Below are 18,844 nucleotides of genomic sequence, written 5' to 3'. Positions count from 1 at the left end.
CAAACACAACCCTGTCGATTCTGCAAAATCCTCCTTAGAAACATCTAGAGATAGTTCCAAAACTGGGAGAGCTGACTCACATAATTGTTAAGCAACAGTCTGACAATCATACGTACAGAACCATATCCTACACATAGAATCACCACCATTCATTATGTCCTGTCCCATAGCAGGACAGACCCAACAGAGGTGGTGGCATCGTGGTATACAGTTGGAAGGAGCAGCCCTATGGATTCTCAACATTGACTCCAGATTCCAAGAAATCTCATGTCATCAGTTCACACCCAGGCAAGGAAACCTCCAGCTGATTACCACATAAACCAACCCCAACCCACTGCACCACACCCACACCCCCCAACCTCACACCCCCACTACCCACCTTGGTTCATGATTCAATGCTCCAATGTACTCTGGGTGGGGGTACTTCAACATCCACCACCAAGACTAGCTTGGCAGCACCAATATTGACTGAACTGGATAGGGTCTGAACCAACAATAAGAAAAAACTACATTCATCCTCATTCTTATCAATCCATGACAATAATGGTGAATGTTACTAAGACACAGTACAGTTCTGCGGCGACCACATTCTATCTTCACTTGGAGAATCCCTTCCACTGTGTCATGTAGGATGTCACAGTGCTAAAATGGAATAGATTTTGAACAAATCTAGCGTCTAGTATGGGCGGCACGGTGGCACAATGGGCGGCATAGTGGTTAGCACTGCTGCCTCACAGTGCCAGAGACCCAGGTTCAATTCCCGCCTCAGGCAACTGCCTGTGTGGAGTTTGCACATTCTCCCGGTGTCTGCATGGGTTTTCTCCGGGTGCTCCGGTTTCCTCCCACAATCCAAAAATGTGCAGGTTAGGTGAATTGGCCATGCTAAATTGCCCATAGTGTTAGGTGAAGGAGTAAACAGAGGGGAAGGGGTCTGGGTGGATTGTTCTTCGGAGGGTCGGTGTGGATTTGTTGGGCCGAAGGGCCTGTTTCCACACTGTAAGTAATCTAATCTATCTCAAGACTGTGCATTCATGAGGCCTTTAGGCCATTAGTAGAACCAAACATACTCCAACACAATCCGAAATCTCATGGCCCAGCATATTCCCTCACCTTACCATTGCCATCAAGCCAGAGAATCAACACTGGTTCAAAGGTGAGTGCAGGAGAACGAGACAAACACAGTGCCAGACACTCCTGAAAATAAGGTTTCAATCTGGTGAAGCTACACAACAGGGCTACTTGTGCACCAAATAGTGTAAGCAGCAACTGCGAGACAAAGCTAAGCAATTCCACAACCAGACAGATGTAAACTGTCAGAAATGGTGATGGACAATGAAATAACTCCTTGGAGGAGGAAGGTCCACAAATATCCTCATCCTCAAATAATGACATAGCCCAGTATATCAGCACAAAACGCCAAAGAATTTGCAACGATCTTCAGCCAGTGGTGCTAAATGAGCCTCCAGCAGAGGACCCAAGCAGCTTAGATGTCAGTCTTCAGCCAATTTAGTTCATTCCATGTGATATCAAGGAACGGCAAAAAACACTGAATGTTGCAAAGCCTATGAACCCTGACAACATTATGACAATAGTACTGAAACTTGTGTTCCAGAACTTGCTGCACCCCTTACAAAGCTGTTTCAGTACGGCTACAACACTGGCATCTACCCAATAACGTGGAAAATTACTTGGGTATGTCCTGTACACAAAAAGCAGGACAAATCCAACTTGACAATTGCCCAGTCTACTCTCAATCATCAGATCGGTATTGGGTCTACTTTTGTTTGTCATTTTGATAAATGATTTGGATGATAGGAGGCACGGTTAGTAAGTTTTCAGATTACATCAAAATTGGTATTATAGTGGACAGTGAAGAAGGCTGTCTAAAATTACAAAGAGATGTTGATCAATTAGATCACTGGACTGAAGCGTGGCAGATGGAGTTTAATTTGGATAAGAGCGAGGTATTGCATTTTAGTAACACAAACAAGGGCAGGACTTATACAATTAATGGTATCAGCCTAAGCACTGTTGTCGAATAGAAATACCTCAGGGTTCAGGTATATAGTTCTTTGAATTTTGAGTCACAGGTAGATAGGTTTGTTCAAAAGAGGATTAGCATTCTTGCCTTCATTGCTCAGACCTTTGAATATAGGACTTAGGACATCATGTTGAGGCTATACAGGATCTTGGTGAGGCTTCTTCTGGAGTAATGTGTGCAGTTCTGGTCAACCTACTATAGGTAGGATATTATTAAATTGGAGAGGGTTAAGAAAAGATTTACCAGGATGTTTCTGGGAATGGAGGGTTGGAGTTATAACAAAAAGGCTACTTAGATTGGGAAATTTTTCACTGGAGTGTGGAAGGTTGAGGGGTAACTTTATAGAGATATATAAAATCACGAGGGGCATAGATAAGGTGAATAGCAAAGGTCTTTTCCCCCAGGGGCGGGGGAGGGGGGAGGATTCAAAACTAGGAGGCATATTTTTAAGGTGAGAGGAGAAAGTTTTAAAAAGGACATGAGAGGTAACTTCTTTTTTTACACAGAGTGGTTTATGTGTGGAATGAAATGCCAGAAGTAGTAGTGGATGCAGGTACAGTTATAACATTTAAAAGACATTTGGATAAGTACATGAATAGGAAAGGTTTGGAGGAATATGGACCAAACACAGGCAAGTGGGACTAGTTTAGTTTGGAGACATGGTTAGCGTAGACTAATTGGACCAAAGAGTCTGTCTCCCTGTTGTATGGCTTTATGATTTTAAATTGACGGAGGTATCTTCAACAATGCTATTAAGGAGCACTTACTTAGCAATAATCTGCTCACTGGCATTCAGTTTGAGTTCTACCAGGGCCACTCAGCTCCTGACCACATTACTGCCTTGGTCCAAACATTTACAAAGGGAAATGGATGTGGTTGCGGGAGGTCAGTCACTTCAGTTCCAGCACAATTCTATAAGGCTTCCTTAGGGTTCTGTCCTTGGCCCAACCATCTTCAGCTGCTTCAATTACCTTCCCATCATCAAGAAGGTCAGAAGTGGGCATGTTCACTGATGACTGCACACCATTTAGATGCTAGAAATCTGATGAACCCAAAATGCTGGAGAAGCTGTAAATGAAAAGTGACCAAATTATTGTGGATGCCGTAAATCAAAAACAAAAAAAATTGCTGGAAAAACTCAGCTGGTCCGGCAGCATCTCTGGAGAGAAAGCAGAGTTAACTTTTTGGTTCCAATGTTCTGAAGAAGGACACTGTGACCCTTCTTCAGAAAACTGGACCCAAAACATTACCTCTGCTTTCTCTCCATAGATGCAGTGGAGAAAATCACAGGCAGCATGGTGGTTCAGTGGTGAGCGCTGCTGCCTCACAATGCCAGGGACCTGAGTTTCATTCCAGCCTTGGGCAACTGTCTGTGTGCAGCCTGCACATTCTGCCCACGTCTGCGTGGGTTTCCTACGGATGCTCCAGTTTCCTCCCACAATCCCAAGATGTGCAGGTTAGGTGAATTGGCCATACTAAATTGCCCAAAGTATTCAGGAATGTGTGGGTTAGTGCATTAGTCAGGGATAAATATGAGGGAGTGCATCTGGGTGGGTTACTCTTCGGAGGGTTGGTGCAGCATTGATGGGCCAAAGGACCTGTTTCCACACCGTAGTGATTCTATGAAAGTAGAGATGCTGCCAGACCTGCTAAGATTTTACAGCAATTTCAGCTTTTGTTGCTGGAGAAACTCAGCAGCTCTGATAGCATTCAGGATAAAGAATTAATGTTCAGTCCAATATGACTCCTCAGAGGGTTTTTTTCTAGAAGTCAGATTGGACTCAAACCATTAATTCAGTTTCTCTCTCCTCAGCTGCTTCAAGACCAGCTGAATTTCTCTGATATTTTTGGTGTTTGTTCCAGTGTAACTAATCTGAAGTTTGTTGAAGAGTTAACAGAGAGGGTTAATGAGACTAATGCTGTTGATATAATGTGCTTTCCAAACAGCATTCTATGTAGAGCCACACATCAGATTTGCAATAAAAGTTACTGCTCATGGAATAAAAGAGGCACTAACAACAGGAATCCAAAATTGGACAAGTGACAGGACATCATAATGATTATAACAACAAAAGATGTAAAAAGAATTCAGCTGGTTTGGCAGTCATGGAAATTTAACGGTTCAAGTCTGATACGACTTCTTCAGAACTGATTGTAACTGCCAATGGATATTCTTCAGGCTGGAGGAAGGTTTGTGATGGATTTCCCTAGGGGTCTGTATTAGGGTCTTTACTTTTACCTATTTGTATTAATGAATCAGATCTGTGGAATATGCAAAGCTTGGATGCATTGTAAATTATGAGGAAGACGCTGGAGAACTTCAAAAGGACATTGACAAGTCGGTGAAATGGGTAGAAATGTGACAAATGCAGTGAACTGTGTAATGATACATTCTGGTAATACTGGTGTGTTATGATCTCAGCTGATATTATCGAACAACTCAGATCCTAGACTGAAATCTGGCCTGATAGATGATATTTTAGTTTTGGTTTTAATAAGGCAGTCTGTCACTGGAATGAAGAACACAGCAGATTTTATTTTAACAACTAAAAACAGAAGTTTATTACACAAAAGAAATGAACATAACTTAAATAACAATTTAATTATTTGAGAGGGTGCAGATTCAAAGTGATTTGCAAAAGTAGCAGCAGCCATCACTCACTGTAGAGTACGATCGTACATCTAGGAAATTCCATGTCACTGGTCATTGGCTCTGTGAGTCCTGCATGACTGATGAGGTCAATCCTAGAGCTACATCTCCAAGCAGACACTCTGCACGTGTTTCCAGGAGGTCAAAGTGGCCTTGAGATCGCTAGCATTGCTTTCAGATTTCTTTTCTGTACTCCCATTTGCCGACAGACATTCTCCTAGAATTGCATCCCTTCATACAGAAGCTTCCTCTAAGTCAGTTTCTTCTGAATGAGGATCAACGCATGGAGATATCAGTGTTACATTTCTTGAAGGAAGCCTTCAGGGAGTCTTTGAACATTTCCTTTGTTCTTGTCTCGTTTGAGTGTCTTATTTGACCTGGGTGAAGACGATTTGCTTTTTCAGTTTGAACTCAGGTATCATAAGTACGTGGTCAGTCCAGCAGAGTTAGTTTCAGAAGGTCATGGGTTTGATGCTGGTACTTTGGCTGTTTCAAGGATGCTGATGTTAGTATGCCTGTCCTCCCAGCTGCTGTGGAGAATCTACTCAAACAGAATTAATGATACCTTGACGGTTTTGTGGTAGTGTTTATATGCAGTCCAAGTTTCAGAGCCATATTTAAGAATTGGAAGGTTGTCTTATGCACAAGGATTTTGTTATCAGCACGGACGTCAATAAAGATTGTCATCCTTTGACATCCAAAGGTGATGCTCACAGATTGAATGCAATGTTGAATCTTTGCATCAATATCAGCCTTTGATGAGAGGTGGGGTTTCTCAGGTCAGGGAAAGTTTTCACATTTGGGAGAATTTCTCCATCATCTTAATGATGGGATGGACCAAACCTTGTCTTGGGACATGTCGGTAAAGGATTTGAGACTTCTTGAGATTGAAGGTGAGATCAATTCTTTGGTATGCTTCCATGCAGGCACGAGAAGTAATGCTAACAGTAGTAATCATGATGAAAGAAGAAACTTTCTCACACAGCAAGTTGTATGAAGCTGGAGCGCACTGTCTAGAAGTGTGATGAAGACAGGTTCAATTGTGATCTTCAACAGGGCACAAAATGATTATTTCAGTGGAAACGTTATGCAGGTTTATATAAAAAGGGAAGGAAAATGGCACTAATTCATGTTGCTCATTCATAGAGCCACTGCGGACATGGTGAATTGAATGGCCTTCTTTTGATCCATAATAAATCTGTGATTATCAATGCTCAGGTTTTATTTTACTCACAAACCACTGCAAATAATTTGAGTCTGGAACAAGATGCTGCAATTTGCAGCTGGACATTCCAGGCAGAGCAATTCAATGTCACCCAGCTTGGCCATTTGAAATATTTCTAAAGGCAATCATACGGTTATGAGATTGTTAGGGCTTGTGCAACTAAGGCCAGCGAAGCTGTCCTTAATGTGTTAGCATCCACCAGCTAAGGGTGCTGCTTCTCATCCTCCATTTGCTTCCTAGGTGATAATCATTAAGGCTGGTAGCTAATAATGGCAAAGCTGTAAAAAAACAACAGACAAAAGGGAAATCTACAACAGACTGCTGTGATCGTCTACAACAGGTCAGACAGGAGAAGCATTTGTTGAACATGTCGATTGCAAAATCAATTATCTGGTAGTGGCATAGTTCTAAGTCTGAATTCCTGCAAGGACTGATAACCCATGTTCACAGAGGATAACTCTTACTGCCCAGTAACTTTCCGAGAAGTTGCTTACCTAGTTAAAATAAGCTTGGAACAGAGGACTGGCACTGATGATTGAGTTAAGACTCCTACTAGAATATCATGTTGTCACAAACCAATGCACAAAATGTACATTGAGGACATGGACTTTCATAATTGAAGACAATGTCAGGCTGGTAATAGGGAATATACACAGTAACGTGTATGCAGTTAATAGTACTTGACCCATCTGGGATAATCTGACATGTAGCTGAAGCCATGTATTCTCTCAACTTACTTTGTTCTGCCAGAAGAGAAGGTAGAAAGGGGAGGTATACAGAACCTTCATAACCTCTGGTTCACAGTACAATGACATATCAATGTATCACTGATGTTACTTGCTGCTGGCTGGAAGGACCTGTAGCAAAAGATGGCATGAATACAGCAGGGTGAGGAATGGATGTTGCAGTTTCCAGGGTATAGATCTTTCATTAAGAACAGGCAAGGCAGTAAAAGATGGGGAGCAGTTGCCTTGTTAGTCAAGGATACAATAACAGTGGCTGAAAGAACTTTTGACGAGGACTCGTCTACTGAGGTAGTGTGGGCTGAGGTTAGAAACAGGAGAAGATAAGTCACATTGCTTGGAGTTTTTTATAGGCCTCTGCAGAGTTCCAGGGAGGTGGAAGAGAGGATTGGCAAAATTATTCTGGGCAGGAGTGAAAAGAACAAGGTGGTCATTATGGGGGACTTTAACTTCCCCAACATTGACTGGAAATGCTATAAATGGATCAGTTTTTGTCCAATGTGTACAGGAAGGTTTCCTGACACAGAATGTCAAAGGGCCGACAAGAGGGGAGGCCACACTGGATCTGGCGCTTAGTAATGAACCAAGCCAGGTGTTTGATTTAGTTGTAGGTGAGCACTTTGGAGAGAGTGACCATAATTCAGTTACGTTTACTTTAGCGAATGGAAAGGGATAGGTACATGCCACAGGTCAAGAGTTACTGATGGGGCAAGGGCAATTATAACGCGATTAGGTAAGAATTAGGATGCATAGACTGGGGTAGCAAAATGCAGGGGATGTCGACAATGGAAATGTAGAGCTGGTTTAAGGAACACACATTGCGCGTCCTTGATAGGTATGTCCCTGTCAGGCAGGGAGGAAGTGATAAGGTAAGGTACTACAGAAATTGCATCTCTTGTGAAGCAGAAGAAGGAGGCTTATGTATTGAGGAGGCAAAATGGTTCTGATGAGGCGATAGAGAGTTACAGATCAGCAAGAAAGGATTTAAAGAGAGAGTTAAGAAGAACGAGAGGACACAAGCAGTCTTTAGCAAATAGAATAAAGGAGAACCCTAAAGCTTTCTATAGGAATAAGAGGATGACTAGGGTAGGAATAGGGCCAGTCAAAGACAGAAGTGGGAAGTTGAAGGTGGACCCTGTGGAGATCGGAGAGGTGCTAAACAAACATTTATCATCGGTCTTTAATCAGGAAAAGGAGAATATTGTAGAGGAGAAAAATGAGGTACGCGATATTAGACTAGAAAGGATCGAGGGTTAGTTACAAACAAGTGTTATCAATTCTAGAAGGAGTGAAAGTAGACAAGTCCCCTGGGCCAGATGGGATGTATCCGAGGATTCTCTGGGAAGGTAGAGAGGACATAGCTGAGCCTTTGGCTTTGATATTTGAGTAATCATTGTCTACAGGTTTAGTACCAGAGGACCGGAGGATTGCAAACGTTGTGCCCTTTTTCAAGAAGGCAGTAGAGATGACACCGGTAACTACTGACCAGTGATCCTTACTTCTGTTATGGGAAAAGTTTTGGAAAAGATTATAAGAGATGAGATTAATAATCATCTAGCAAGCAACAATTTGATTTCAGATAGTCAACATGGTTTCGTCAAGGGCAGGTTGTGTCTCACAAACCTCAATGAATTTTTTGAGAGGATGACCAAGAATGTAGATGAAGGTAGGGCAGTTGACGTGGTATACATGGACTTCAGTAAAGCCTGTGAAAAGGTTCCACATGGTAGGCTGTTGAAGAAAATTCAGAGGCATGGGATGGAGGGTAATTTAGCAGTTTGGATTAGAAACTGGCTTTCTGAAAGAAAACAGCGAATGGTGGTTGATGGAAAATATTCAGCCTGGAGTCTGGTTACTAGTGATGTGGCATAAGGAAATGCTATAAATGGATCAGTTTTTGTCCAATGTGTTTTGGGACCACTGCTGTTTGTCATTTTTATAAATGACTTAGACACATGCATAGGTAGATGGATCAGTAAATTTGCAGATGACACTAAAGTCGGTAGAGTAGTGGACAATTTGGAAGAATGTTACAGATTGCAGGGGGACTTAGATAAACTGCAGGATTGGACTGAGAGGTGGCAAATGGAGTTCAATGTAGCTAAATGTGAGGTGATGCACTTTCGGAAGAATAACAGGAAGGTAGAGTACTGAGTCAATGGAAAGATTCTTGGTAGTGTGGATATGCAGAGGGATCTTGGAGTCCATGTACATAGATCCCTGAAAGTTGCCACCCAGGTTGATAGTGCTGTTAAGAAGGCATACAGTGTGCTAGGTTTCATTTGTAGAGGGATTGAGTTCTGGAGCTGCAATATTATGCTGCAACGATACAAAACGGTAGTGCGGCCACACTTGGAATATTGTGTACAGTTCTAATCGCCATATTTCGGGAAGGATGTGGAAGCATTAGAAAAGGAGCAGAGGAGATTTACGAGGATGTTGCCTAGTCTAGAGGGAAGGTCTTATGAGGAAAGGCTGAGAGACTTGGGTCTGTTCTCATTGCAAAGAAGGCGGCTAAGAGGGGATTTGATAGAGACATACAAGATGATCAGAGGATTAGATATGGTAGACACTGAAAGTCTTTTTCCTAGGATAATGACGTCAGCTTGTATGAGGGGGCATAACTACAAATTGAGGGGTGATAGTTTTAAGATAAATGTCAGAGGCAGGTTCTTTACACAGAGAGTGGTAAAGGTGTGGAATGCCCTACCTGTCAATGTAGTTAACTCAACCACATTAGGGAGATTTAAACAATCCTTGGATGAGCACATGGATGATGATGGGATAGTTTAGGGCGACGAGCTGAGAATAGTTCACGGGTCGGCGCAACATCGAGGGCCGAAAGGCCTGTTCTGCACTGTACTGATCTATGTTCTATGTTAACGGTCATTGTAACTTTTATAGATACAGGCAGTATTGTTGATGCCTCAGTATAAATCTTGAGTTGTGACTGCAGTAAGTGATGTAGAGCAGTGACAGCTTCCTTGGTGAAACAAACAAAATACTGATTTTCAGTAAGGTTAATATCAGTGAAGTATTTCCTGGAGACCCAGAATAGATATGGCCCTCCTACTCTCCCTCACTCTGTTCTATCTTCTGTCCTAGTGATGCCTTCCTCGTTACTTCCCATTGTCCAACATTTCCAACATCTTCCCAAGGCAATTAGGGATGGACAATAAAGGCTGCTAGCAATGACACCTACACATATGAATGAATACAAAAAGCTCAGTGTGGTCCACCCCAGAGGGATCAGAATCCAAAAATCTAAGAGAAATGGAGATAATTCAGGAAAGTGGGACTGATATAGATGTTCTGTCTTGATCTCAATGACCTGATGGTTTACTCCTGTCCCTACATCACTACCACCCACAGGCTGTGACCGAACTTTTAAAACAAAAATTCTTAGTATGTGGGCATCACTGGTTAGGCCAGTATTTATTGACCACCCTTAGGTGCCTTGAGAAGGTGGTGGTGAACTGCCTTCTTGAACTACTGCAGTCAATTTACTGTCCGTAGACCCATAAAGCTACTGGAGAGGACGTTCCAGGATTTTGACCCAGCAACATTATAGGAACAGTAATATTTTCAAGTCAGGACGGTGCAGCGCTTGGCGGGGAACTTGCTCCCCTTTTCCTTCTAGACAGTAGTGATTGGGATTTGGAAGGTGAATTTTTGCTGTGCATCTTGTAAGTGGTACACACAGTGCTGCTACTGACTCAGACGTAGTATCTCAATTTAATAAAACAAATTTCACTCAGTATGGATTGATTTATTGATAAGATCATGGGGAAAAAAGGTTGCAAAATCACAAATACAAAAGCATTTCATATTACAGATACTGAAAATTTGAAATAATCTGATGACAGTTCACCCACATGACAAGTTAACCTGCTGAGTATTTCCAATATTTGTGATTTTTATTGCAGCATTACTAAGCCTGGCTTTTCACTCTGAATAATTATATCACTGCTGGTAACAGAACAGGAAATTCCAGAGAAAAATGTTTATTTCACAAGTAAAAGAGACTATTCAACAAGAACAATAATATTAAGTCAAAGTATTCTCCATTTGTGAAATAAAAATTATACTTCATGGCCTAATGTCTGATTAGAATAGAGAACAAATGGTTATCCCTCTTGTTGCTTTGTTAAAAATATAATGCATTGCAATAAAGCATTGCTTTTAGTGAAGGTTACTTTGATGAGGGATAAAATATAATGCAGAGCATCTCAGTTGCCATGGTAATCATTCAGCCAACTTGCACATGAGATCAAATTATAAAAATAATTAGCTATCTGTAATTAACATTCAATAGCCTCAAATTTCATTTCTACATATTGGGATTTGCTCAATGATAACTAAGTACTTCAGGATATTTTTAAAGAACATACATATTTCTACAACCACTTAAAATATTTTGGTTTACATCTGCATTGTTATTTTCAAGCTTGCATCCAAACTTTAAAAGTACAATGAAAAATTACAATAAAAAGGCATCAATCTTTCAGTCCAGCACAGTCTTCTTTCAATTATTGCCCAATCTACAACTCCTAAGGTAAAACCCAATTTTGAGTTGAAACAAGGCAAGACATGAGTTCTAGTTTAGTTTAGGATAGATGTGAACCATTTAATTCTATACTTTGAACATTAGCAAGTCTTATTAAAGGTGATTTTCTGATTGATTTGGCAACCAAACTCATTAATAACCTGCACAAGTATTATATTATCAAACTAAATATTGGCTTTTACTGTATTTCATTATCTGGCTGAAAGGGTATCAAGTTACATCTAGGTATTATTTCCTGATACAGAATGATTTAGCAATATGAAATGTGTACTTTAAAATACTTTATCTTTCTGCAAACAGATGCCCATATATCTCAGATCAAACTAATTTAATTCTAATCTTTAAAAGACTTAAACCTTAATTGGTTTTGTTGTGGGAAAATTCTGCCACCTCCCTCCTCCAAGATCTGTTGTGAAGTATATGCATACAAAGAGCAAAAATTGGGAGTTCATGAAATATAATCAATGAAGAATGTTCCACACAGTAAACAAAATATATGTGGAAGTATTTTGAAAAGTGCAATGTATATTCTGTTCACTTGGAGCTTTTGTATTTACCTGAAGAAGGGCTTATGCCCGAAACGTCGATTCTCCTGTTCCCTAGATGCTGCCTGACCTGCTGCGCTTTTCCAGCAACACATTTCCAGCTTTTGTATTTATCCAAGCAGAGGAGTATACTAAAGTCTACAGAATCTGTCTAAAAAGGGAAAATATAATTTGCTCATACAGATAAGTCTGGGTTTGAAGCTGTATCATATTGGGCTCAAAATGTTAACTTCGTTTCTCTCTCCACAGATGTTGTCAGACCTGCAGAGTTCCTCAAGCACTTTATTTTCCAGTAAAGTCTAATCCTCTGGAGACTATGCTGTAAATTGTGTACATTTTTGCGATATGCATATATAAGATATGCATTAAGACATTAATGATTTTCTTTTCTGTATTTTAGAGTATTAGCTCCTAACAGTTAATGTTTAATCAGTGTTCTTTGTAGTTTGTTTGTTACAGTAAAAGTCATAACACCTGATGATATTTTGTGCTATTCCTTTATGTTGGACACCGGAAATTCAACCTGTGAATAAAGGAAGAGAGTGCACATGCAAATGCGAGCCACACACTGGAAGGATGGTGAGTGAAGTAAGCAATGTTGCTCACTTTCACTCTTAGAGCTTATTTATTTGTGTATATGATTTCTTGTGCTCATTTATAGATTCTTAATTTTCCTTCTAAAACCTGAGATATTATAAACTTCAGAACTTTCATAAATTTTCATAGAGTGAAAGCAGCAATAACACTGGAATAAAATATTAGGGGTCGAGAACAGACTTATACAGGAATTGAAAGCAATTAGCCGTACCTGGGAGAAGGAGGAGTCAAAGCTACATGAACAAGACTGTTTTGACAACTGATTGATAATTGACTGCTTCGTGCCACAAGGACAACTGATTGCCTGCTGAAGAATTTAAGGAAATAACTGCAAGAAAGCCATGAATTCAAGCACACAATCAGTGCTAAATGTAACAAGAAATTACTTTCTAATAAGAAGGTAAACTTGATGGTTTCAGAAGAATGGCCAACAATTTGGATGAAAGAATCGAAAAGATCATTAATACTGTAACACCATAGACCTGAAGGACAAAAATCTGTGTAGGAATCCAACAGCAGCACAATTTCGAAGAACACTGCACAAGGATCGAACCCTAGACACTTCCAGAGACAGACACTGTTGGTTGAAATGGTAACTAAATTCCACCATTAATCAGGTAATAGCCATGTTGAGTTGTGAGGCTTAACTTGCTTACTTGAGGGGTCTTATTTTGGTTGCTACTTGCAATTAAGAATAAATCATTGTTTCAGTATTTGATTGTCTGTGAGATTTCTTAATATGTCACCAAATTAAAGGTAACTTGTGGTGATTTACCCAAAACATGCCCACTTTCTGGGCCTGGTTTTCAAGTTTACAAATACTGGGACTGCTGGGACAACAATGTACAAACTAAATTAAATTCTCTTTTGTATTCATCCAATAAATGACTGCAGTTTGAAATTGGGAACTCTGTTGTAGATAGAGAAAAGTTTTCTGTGGACTGTCTCTCCCGTATGCATGCATTTTAGGTTGTTGCTTATGTAATTTATTTTCTTTTCATTTTCAGTTGTAGAAAAAGTCGAGAGTTGTTAACCCAGAAGAGCCAGTTGTTCCAGGCCTAGAGTTTACTGAAATGTCAGCCACTGGAACAGTACAGTGGGTTTGAGTAGGAGTGGCACGAATAGAGGTAAACTGTTTAATTGTGTTCCTGGCCATCCGCCCAGCACCTAATCTTTTATTTCTTTAATGGGCATAAAAGAAAGTTTGCAAACTCCTGCTTAGAGAACAGTTTGGTTTCAAACAATCTTTAGATCTGCTCTACTTCCAAGGATCATCTGAAAGCCAAAAATCAGTCTTCAAAAGACTGTTTTGATCCTACAGCAGGATCAGCAATAGTAGGAAATCATCACTAAACTGTAGAACTGATTTACACTAAAAGAAGAAATATCATGGTAAGCATGGTTGTTAAAGAGTTGGGAGAAGCTTGAATATAGGGAAAGAATTGTATTCAAAGAAGACAAACAGGATTGAAAAAGATACATTGGAAAGAAATGTGGAAGAATAAAAGTATCTGTCAAGTTGAACAAGAGGAAAAGATTCTGGAACTGGAAAACCATATAACACCAAGACCACATAACATCTATACCTTTTCTTTACTGACGACTGCAATTGGATCAGCACAAAGTCATAATAACAAATTAGGTCATTTTGATGAAACATGCTCATAATTAAGTGGAGAGCTAATATATTTCAAATAGATGTTAAGAATAAAATTTAACAAGCAGTCCACAAGTAACTGGAGAAAAGATTAACTTGTTTTAGCATTTCTAAATAACGTAAAAAGAAAGCCTCTTCTAAAGTGTTGGACTGGGGAGGACAAAGTTAAAAATCACATGACACCAGGTTATAGTCCTACAGGTTTATTTTGAAGTACAAGCTTTCTGAGGGCTGCTCCTTCGTCAGGTACCTGATGAAATAAACCTGTTGCACTATGTTCTAAAATGTGTCAATTCTCATGCTTTGGACAAAGTATTGCATTCTTCACAATCACAGTGGCAAGGTCAGAACTCAAAACCCAATCAGCACTGATCCATAGATTAGGAAGACAACACACTAACACTCAATGTTAAACCATTGCAATTCAGCCTAGATTCAAGATTGCTGTTGCTGAAAGCAACTTCTTCAAGATTGGGAACTTTTTGTATTCTCTATTTTAATGGAGAGAGAACGTCAATGGAGAAATCTCCATTTCTGGCTGATCATTTTCAGAATGGAGAAAACAATGCGGCCACACTATTTGTTATTATCCTCCCTATTTGTCCTGAGTAAGTGATGGTAAGTTTTCATTGCAATTCACTGTAGTCAATGCACTGGGTGTGCCCTTTATAATCCAACCTAATGCCCAGGGCAGCAGATCCCAGGATTTTAATCAGTGAACTTGAAACGAAAGTTTTAAGGATGAAGGAAAAAATACACACTTTTTAAGCTCATTTGGTGTCTTCAAAATGATAATGCTGCTATCATCTGCCGCCTTTGTAGGAGGCCAAAATCACAGATTTGATGTTACCAAGACGTCTGGCTCAGTGAATTCAATGCATCCTATAGATAGACACAGGGAACAAAGCAGGTAAATAGACAGACAGCTTTATATAAGTCCAAATTTCTTGAGTCCTGTTCCATCACACTCCTCCTTTGTGCCTTGAAAGTGGTGGAGATGCTTAAGGGAATCACGAGTTGAGCCACTAGTCACCACCATAGCACTAAATGGGCATATTAATGTTCTCTAATCTTGTCATAAATAAATCAATTTTCACTTTCATTTTTCAAGACCTATCACCCCTCCCCCCTCAAAGAATTTTAAATATCTTAAACATGACCCATTCAATTTTTTCTCTTCCACTAAAAGGTTACATTTCCTTAGTTTTATTTCTAAATTCGGGATGGCTACTATAGAAAATAAACTGATATTTCCATAGCACCATTTACATTCACAGGACATGTCAAAGTACTTCACTGTATTAGTATTAGTCACCGTTTTAAACTTGGAAAACAGGGCAGTTATTGCACGGAGCAAAAGTACTTCAGTCAGCAATAAAATAGTTAACCAGTTGGTCTGTTTTTCAGATATTGGCTAAGAGATTAACGTTGGTCAAGATACTCTCACCTTCTGCAGAATAATTGTACAAACACATATTTGTTTTATCATACTTAACAGCAAAAAATAGGTTATTACCAAATAATCTTGTAAATAAATCAATGCAGAATTCAGAAAATCTGTACACAGTACTGCACCTAAAGACCAGGAGCAGGAGTGGGCCTAAGCCCCAATTAGATTCTTTTTTGCCATTCAATCAGATCAGATTGTGACATACTCTACTTAAGGCCTTTAAATAGAACTTTAAATATCTTAAGCATGCCCCAATTTTCTCTCCTCCACTAAAAAGTTACATTTGATGAGTTCTGCTACTAAATTTGAAATGGCTACTACAAAGAAATAAACTTGTATTTCCAAGGCACCATTTACATTCCATACTTAAGGACTATTCCTAAGAATTGTTCCATATAAACCTTGAATCCCTTGCCAATCAAAAAATATCTACCTCTGCTGAGTAATTCTAATGACCAATCCTCCAAAACTAAAAGTATCTAAACATTAATGAGCATCAAGAAATTCTTCCTCATTTGTTTTAAAGTAGTAAATCCATTATTCTGCAACTACGCTGTCTAGTTCTAGATTTCATCATGAGCAGAAACATCCTTTCAGCATATCTTGTTAAGCCCCCTCAGAATGTTATGTATTTTAAATAGATCGCCACCCACTCATTCTGCTGACCTCCAATAAGTCCAGAAACCTGATCAACTTCATGAGTCATCTCCTTCATCCCAAATCTCAACCTAGTGAGCCATCTCTGAACCGTTTCCATTATTCTAATATGATGAGATTCCAAATTTGGGCAATCAGTATCTGATGGAGATAGTGTGAACATAACACAAAAATATATTTAATACTCCACATTTGACTCCCCTGGTCTATCGTTATTATCCATTAAACAAATTACAGACATATGGACAACTTTTGAGATGAGTTAGAGAAGCAAAACAAAAACAGTGGTCAAGAAATTAATTCCCTTAATAATAGAAAAAAAGTGACAAAACTACAACAACGTCCAGAGCACGTGCTGAATCCATCCGTGAGGTTTGCTGACCCTTAAGCCCAAGGCATGAAACAGGCGAGTTGCGGATTCCTTTTGCGCTTCCTGATGGTACTCTCCATTCAGAGACACAGAAACACTCACAAGATCGGAGGGCAGACAGTATGTAAGAAATGTGAGCCATGCCCGATAACAACTTGCAGTTTTGTTCTGCAGCCGGGTGCTACACATCTTACTTCACCCAACGCAAGTTTAAAAACAAACGTCACTTACCTTTTAACAGACAACTTCCAGCCGTCTTTTGAAGAGGATAACGCGTGTGACATAGATCCAATTTACGTTCGATTTGATAGTGTAATTCTCAAATTGATTTAGTGTCCCGATTAGAATAGTCGACGGCGTAATGCCTATTTTAGGTTGGTACACTGAACACTTCGAAATTGTTAACTGGAACTCGCTCACTTCCGACATAGACTCGGTGCAGAGAATAATCCTTATCCACACGCACTTTGGGCTAATTTTTCGCATAAAATAAATTGAGTGTTACATGACCAATTTCCTTCCCACCACGGCATCTTTTATATGATTTTTGCAAGCTTTTAAAAAAATTATCAGGGTGGAACATTTTTAAACTGCACACCTTGGTCAGAGTTCAAGGTTGGTTGATAATTAAAATTCAATGAACAGCTGAACCCAGCTTTGATCATAAAGGTAGAAGTGGAACAGTCCAAAGAAAGTAGATTTGTTTTTTTAAAGAGCATCACAGTCTTTCTTATGGGTTGGCACAGTAGGTGACAACTAGCGATTCGGGTTCGATTCTAGCCGAGGGTGACTTTGTGAAATGTGTATGTTTTTCCTGCAACTGCATGGGTTTCCTCCCACAGTCCAAGATGTGTAGGTTGGCGGATTGGCCATGGCAAATACAGAGTTGTAGGGATGGTGGGTCTGAGTGGGATGCTGGGTCTGAGTGGGTGCTCTTCGGAGGGTCGGTGCAGACTCGATAGGCCAAATGGCGTCTATGATTTTTAAACATCATGAAAAAATACTTACCCATGGATCTATTTCAAATGGAGAGTTTGCTACAGAACCTCCTGAATTTATGAAAAATCTCCATTGTTCATTTAACAATCATGACAAGATTTTTTTATCCTGACGCAAAAAAAAATGCAAGTTGCTTGCTCTACCGTACTGCTGTCAGAGGTTAAATATATTCAAATATTTAGCCTTGGTTCAATTAAGAAAAAGAGCAATAATTACATAATCTATTCCTTGTAAGGTCCCGCTGTGACGACTATAAGGTGCATCAAACTCACATTTGCAGTTGATAAGACAGCAGTGCACCTACAATTACCATTAATGGCCACCTAAGACTGATGTCATCCATCAAAGATGGACTCATGTCATGCAGCAAGGGCAGTGTTCACTAAATGCACATCACAATTATTCTCCTGTGTAAAATTGGCATTGTAATTTTTATTATCCCATCATCATAAGCATGTAAGTGGCTGCAGCCATCATATGCAGCTTAAATTCACAGTTTAAAAATAAGGGGTAGGCCATTTAGAAACTTCTTCTCCCAGAGAGTGGTGGGTGTGTGGAATGCTCAGCCCCAGAAGGCTGTGGAGGCCAAATCTCTGGATACTTTCAAGAAAGAGTTGGATAGAGCTCTTAAGGATAATGGAATCAAGGGTTATGGGGATAAGGCAGGAACAGGATACTGATTGAGGATGATCAGCCATGATCATAATGAATGGTGGTGCTGGCTCAAAGGGCAGAATGGCCTACTCCTGCACCTATTGTCTATTGTCTAAATTCTAGTTTAATAGTGATGGAGAGGTTAAGAGTCTGATTGTGAAATCCATAAAAATGGCCTCCATGAACATAATACATCGCGACCTCTCATTTTCTCTGAAATTGCCCAGGTTGTTGAACCTAATTTTCCCCACTAATTTTCTCCTATTTTTACAGTAAAAATAGAACAAATCTTGAAGATTAAAATTTGCAATAAAAGGAATTTCTCTTCATAATATTTTGAAGAGGAACACAAAGTCAGAGTGCTTTGGATGCAGAATGCTTATGCTTAGTCGAATCATAAACTGTACCTTCAATTGTGCCATTATAAGATTTTTTTTTCCTTTGAGTTTCCACTGTGTCAAAGACTGCAGAGAAGTCAAATAAAGTAGTATGTCATGGTCAGAATAAGAGATCATTTTTCACTTTAGTTAGGGTTGTTTCACTGTTTTGACAGACATGCACATTTGTTGAACAGCTTGAAACATAATTGCAGGAAAGTTTGGCACGGATATGACAAGTGACTATATCTTCAATGTGGAAGGGAAAGGAAGTCTGGCAATGAGATGGTTTGCAAATATGGAATGGCCAGA

The 18,844-nt window shown here is 39.7% G+C and overlaps 1 protein-coding gene across 6 annotated transcripts in view; it reads right to left on the bottom strand.

The window, feature by feature from the left end:
- Window positions 1-18,844, bottom strand: part of myo3b (myosin IIIB) — a 581,719-nt gene that overhangs the window by 544,945 nt on the left and 17,930 nt on the right. For 2 of the 6 annotated variants that reach the window (XM_043693698.2, XM_043693700.2), the window contains exon 1: window positions 16,734-17,013. The exons of 2 other annotated variants lie outside the window; for them this stretch is intronic. In XM_043693698.2, coding sequence (XP_043549633.1) covers window positions 16,734-16,786 — 53 coding nt within the window. In that variant the 5' untranslated portion in view covers window positions 16,787-17,013. Of the gene's footprint in view, window positions 1-2,808; window positions 2,897-16,733; window positions 17,015-18,844 lie in introns of those variants that run through there. 2 more of the 6 variants (XM_043693699.2, XM_087989046.1) reach the window with 2 other exon arrangements.

Source organism: Chiloscyllium plagiosum, unplaced genomic scaffold, assembly GCF_037043375.1.
Source record: "Chiloscyllium plagiosum isolate Xiang-an unplaced genomic scaffold, Cpla_swu_hap1 HiC_scaffold_7, whole genome shotgun sequence".
In the NCBI taxonomy this organism is placed as follows: Eukaryota; Metazoa; Chordata; class Chondrichthyes; order Orectolobiformes; family Hemiscylliidae; genus Chiloscyllium; species Chiloscyllium plagiosum.
Note: the sequence above shows the minus strand (reverse complement) of the source record. Positions and strands in the feature narration are given on the sequence as shown.